Source organism: Gymnodraco acuticeps, unplaced genomic scaffold, assembly GCF_902827175.1.
Source record: "Gymnodraco acuticeps unplaced genomic scaffold, fGymAcu1.1, whole genome shotgun sequence".
Taxonomy (NCBI): domain Eukaryota; kingdom Metazoa; phylum Chordata; class Actinopteri; order Perciformes; family Bathydraconidae; genus Gymnodraco; species Gymnodraco acuticeps.
In genome coordinates, this window is record NW_022991845.1 from 41,661 (window position 1) to 45,783 (window position 4,123).

General features: G+C 47.4%; 1 protein-coding gene across 1 annotated transcript; it reads left to right on the forward strand.

The window, feature by feature from the left end:
- The first annotated feature begins 556 nt into the window (after positions 1 to 556).
- On the forward strand, positions 557 to 2,423 carry LOC117535415 (nuclear factor 7, ovary-like). Its single transcript, XM_034199866.1, has 2 exons — positions 557 to 1,552; positions 1,778 to 2,423. Exons 1-2 carry the CDS (start codon positions 621 to 623, stop codon positions 2,283 to 2,285), a joined length of 1,440 nt encoding a protein of 479 aa, XP_034055757.1. The 5' UTR covers positions 557 to 620; the 3' UTR covers positions 2,286 to 2,423.
- The last annotated feature ends 1,700 nt before the right edge of the window (positions 2,424 to 4,123 follow it).

Sequence of the window (4,123 nt, forward strand, 5' to 3'; positions counted from 1 at the left end):
GAACATCAGCAGGAGAGGACTCTTTAAAGTAGAGACACTACATACTGATATACACCTGAACATCAGCAGGAGAGGACTCTTTAAAGTAGAGACACTACATATATTATGTTTCGGCTGCACTATTTCTTAATGTCTTTCATTTTTGTAAAGCACTTTGAATTGCATTGTGTTGAAAAGTGCTATATAAATAATAAACCAGCCTTCCACGATGTAATGAGGAAACACACATGACTCATGCTTTTTGAATGAAACTCAAGCTGATAAACTATCATGATGAAGCTCCACCTATCACCTGACTCGCATGTGACTAACCAGGAAACAGGCTGTTACTCTGCCTCGTTGAGACGACACACACACACACACACACACACACACACACACACACACACACACACACGCACACACAGTCACACACACGGACTGTAAGATTCAACTTCACACCAAACACACCTCTTCCACTGAGAGGACGTCCACAGGAGGGAATACTGGAACACCTTCCACTTCAAGCAGCTGCTGAATCCACACGCTGAGTTTCACCAGAACAAAGACTCAAAGTGAAAGTAAGTCTCAGGGAACAGGGAGCGGCTGCTGCTCAGTTCACTGCTTCACTCAGAGACAACATGGCTTCCAGATTAGAGGAAGATCTCTGCTGTACTGTCTGCCATGACATCTTTAAAGATCCTGTGGTCCTGTCCTGCAGCCACAGCTTCTGTAGAGCCTGTCTGCAGACCTGGTGGACGGAGAAAGTCATCAAGGAGTGTCCACTTTGTAAGAGACCTTCAGATTATGAACCTCCCTGTAACCTGGTGTTAAAGAACCTGTGTGAGAGTTTCCTACAGGAGAGAGGTCAGAGACCTCCAGAGGCTCTCTGCAGTCTGCACTCTGAGAAACTCAAGCTCTTCTGTCTGCACCATCAGCAGCCAGTGTGTGTCGTCTGCAGAGATTCAGAGAAACACAGCGACCACAGATTCAGACCCATCGATGAAGCTGCACGACAACACAGGAAGGAGCTTCAGGAAACTCTGCAGCCCTTAAAGGAGAAGTTAGAGACTTTTAAAGAAGTTAAAGTGAAGTTTGCTCAAACAGCAGGACACCTGAAGGTCCAGGCCCGACGCACAGAGACGCAGATTAAGAAGCAGTTCAAGAAGCTTCACCAGTTTCTAGAAGAGGAAGAGGAGGCCAGGATGGCTGCACTGAGGGAGGAAGAGGAGCAGAAGAGGAGGAGGATGGAGGAGGAGATGGAGGCTGTGAGCAGAGAGATAGCAGCTCTTTCACACACAGTCAGAGCCACAGAGGAGGAGCTGAGAGCTGAAGACGTCTCCTTCCTGCACAACTACAAGGCTGCAGTGGAGAGGCTGCAGCGCCCCCTGCTGGAGGACCCACAGCTGCCCTCAGGAGCTCTGATAGACCAGGCCAAACACCTGGGCAACCTCAGCTTCAACATCTGGAGCAAGATGAAGGACATGGTGTCCTACTCTCCTCTCATCCTGGACTCAAACACTGCTCATCCACGACTCATCCTGTCTGAAGATCTGACCAGTGTGAGACTAGGAGAGGAAGAGGAGCGAGAGGAGGAAGAGGAGGAAGAGGAGGGAGAGGAGGAAGAGGAGGAAGAGGAGGAAGGGGAGGAAGAGGAGGGAGAGGAGGAAGGGGAGGAAGAGAAGCGAGAGGAGGGAGAGGAGGAAGAGGAGCAAGAGGAAGAAGAGGAGCGAGAGGAGGAGGACCGACAGGACGAAGAGGAGGAAGAGGAGGAAGAGGAGGAACGAGAGGAGGGAGAGGAGGAAGAGGAACTTCCTGATAATCCAGAGAGGTTTGATGACTACTCTGTCGTGGGCTCTGAGGGCTTTGACTCAGGGACTCACAGCTGGGAGGTCCAGGTTGGAGACAATACAGGCTGGGAACTGGGTGTGTTCGCAGAGTCTGTCCAGAGGATGGGAGACATAGAGTCTGGATTATGGAGAATAGATTATTATGAAGGTGAATACTCAGCATGGTCACCATCAGCTCCAGAAACTCCTCTCCTCCTGCAGAAGAAGCTCCAGAGGGTCAGAGTGAGTCTGGACTGGAACAGAGGACAGCTGTCGTTCTCTGATCCTGACACGAACACACACATACACACCTTCACACACACTTTCACTCAGAGGATGTTTCCATTCATTAGCAATTGGGATGTGCGCCCACTTCAGGTGTTACCAGTGAAGGTCTCTGTGACTGTAGAACAACATGATGATGAAGATGATGATGATGATGATGATGATGATGATGAAGATGATGAATATGCTTAGCTATGCAGACCTTCCTGCTAAGTGTTCCTTTCTCCCAAACAGTGAAGGCTTCTCAGATGGTTGTTAGCAGGTTAACCCTTAAAGACAGAGCTGGAGGATTCCTCAGAGATATGTCAAACTGTTCCTTTAATGTTTGGTCAGGAGACAGCTGATGTATTTCAGTGTTTGAGTTTATCAGGGACCAGTCGTATAAGTTTGTGTTCAGCTCAGTGTGATTTTATTTTCTGGTGACTTGTTGTTAATAAAATAAATGAAAAAGAAAAGAAAGTTCTGAGTATCTTTTTTTGGCAAAAGAGTGAATTGACTTTTTACAGCTGAGGTTAAACTTCTCAAATGAACAAAAACAAAACAGTTTGCAGACAGGCAGCACAAAGGAACACTATAACAGTTCAAGGGACACAAGAAGGTGAGAAAGGTATGATGATAACAATAAAATACAATATATTAAACCTCTCTGAAAAATACAGGAAGACAAAAGAAAGTAATATAATAAAATAGAGGAACCCTCTCCAGACGGACAGACGTGCAATAGATGTGTGTACGTTAAAAAGATAAACCATGTACACCACAGGTCCTCCAAATGCTGGAACATGCATGTGTCTGTAAAGAAGAAGAAGATGGATCCAGGCTTCACGTCACCACCGCTAAGCTAAAGGTGGCTAATGTTGGGATATAAAGGAACTACAGCACGGTCACATGACTTCACGTCACCACCGCTAAGCTAAAGGTGGCTAATGTGGGGCTATAAAGGAACTACAGCACGGTCACATGACTTCACGTCACCACCGCTAAGCTAAAGGTGGCTAATGTTGGGCTATAAAGGAACTACAGCACGGTCACATGACTTCACGTCACCACCGCTAAGCTAAAGGTGGCTAATGTTGGGCTATAAAGGAACTACAGCACGGTCACATGACTTCACGTCACCACCGCTAAGCTAAAGGTGGCTAATGTTGGGCTATAAAGGAACTACAGCACGGTCACATGACTTCACGTCACCACCGCTAAGCTAAAGGTGGCTAATGTTGGGCTATAAAGGAACTACAGCACGGTCACATGACTTCACGTCTACCACCGCTAAGCTAAAGGTGGCTAATGTTGGGCTATAAAGGAACTACCGCACGGTTCACCATGACTTCACGGTCACCACCGCTAAGCTAAAGGAGGCTAATGTTGGGCTAGTAAGGAACTACAGCACGGTCACATGACTTCCACTCACCACCGCTAAGCTAAAGGTGGCTAATGTTGGGCTATAAAGGAACTACAGCACGGTCACATGACTTCACGTCACCACCGCTAAGCTAAAGGGGCTAATGTTGGGCTATAAAGGAACTACAGCACGTCACATGACTTCACGTCACCACCGCTAAGCTAAAGGAGGCTAATGTGGGCTATAAAGGAACTACAGCACGGTCACATGAACTTCACGTCACCACCGCTAAGCAAAGGTGGCTAATGTTGGGCTATAAAGGAACTACAGCACGGTCACATGACTTCACGTCACCACCGCTAAGCTAAAGGTGGCCATGTTGGGCTATAAAGGAACACAGCACGGTCACATGACTTCATGTCACCACCGCTAAGCTAAAGGAGGCTAATGTTGGGCTATAAGGAAACTACAGCACGGTCACATGACTTCACGTCACCACCGCTAAGCTAAAGGTGGCTAATGTTGGGCTATAAAGGAACTACAGCACGGTCACATGACTTCACGTCACCACCTGCTAAGCTAAAGGTGGCTAATGTTGGGCTATAAAGGAACTACAGCACGGTCACATGACTTTCAGTCACCACCGCTAAGCTAAAGGTGGCTAATGTTGGGCTATAAAGGAACTACA

Bases quoted from the DNA above. Each gene is read 5' to 3' on its own strand.
- LOC117535415 (XM_034199866.1), top strand. From the start codon at position 621: ATGGCTTCCAGATTAGAGGAAGATCTCTGCTGTACTGTCTGCCATGAC. The intron at 1,553-1,777 runs AGAGGAAGAGGA...AGAGGAGGGAGA, and splicing joins CTGACCAGTGTGAGACTAGG to GGAGGAAGAGGAACTTCCTG.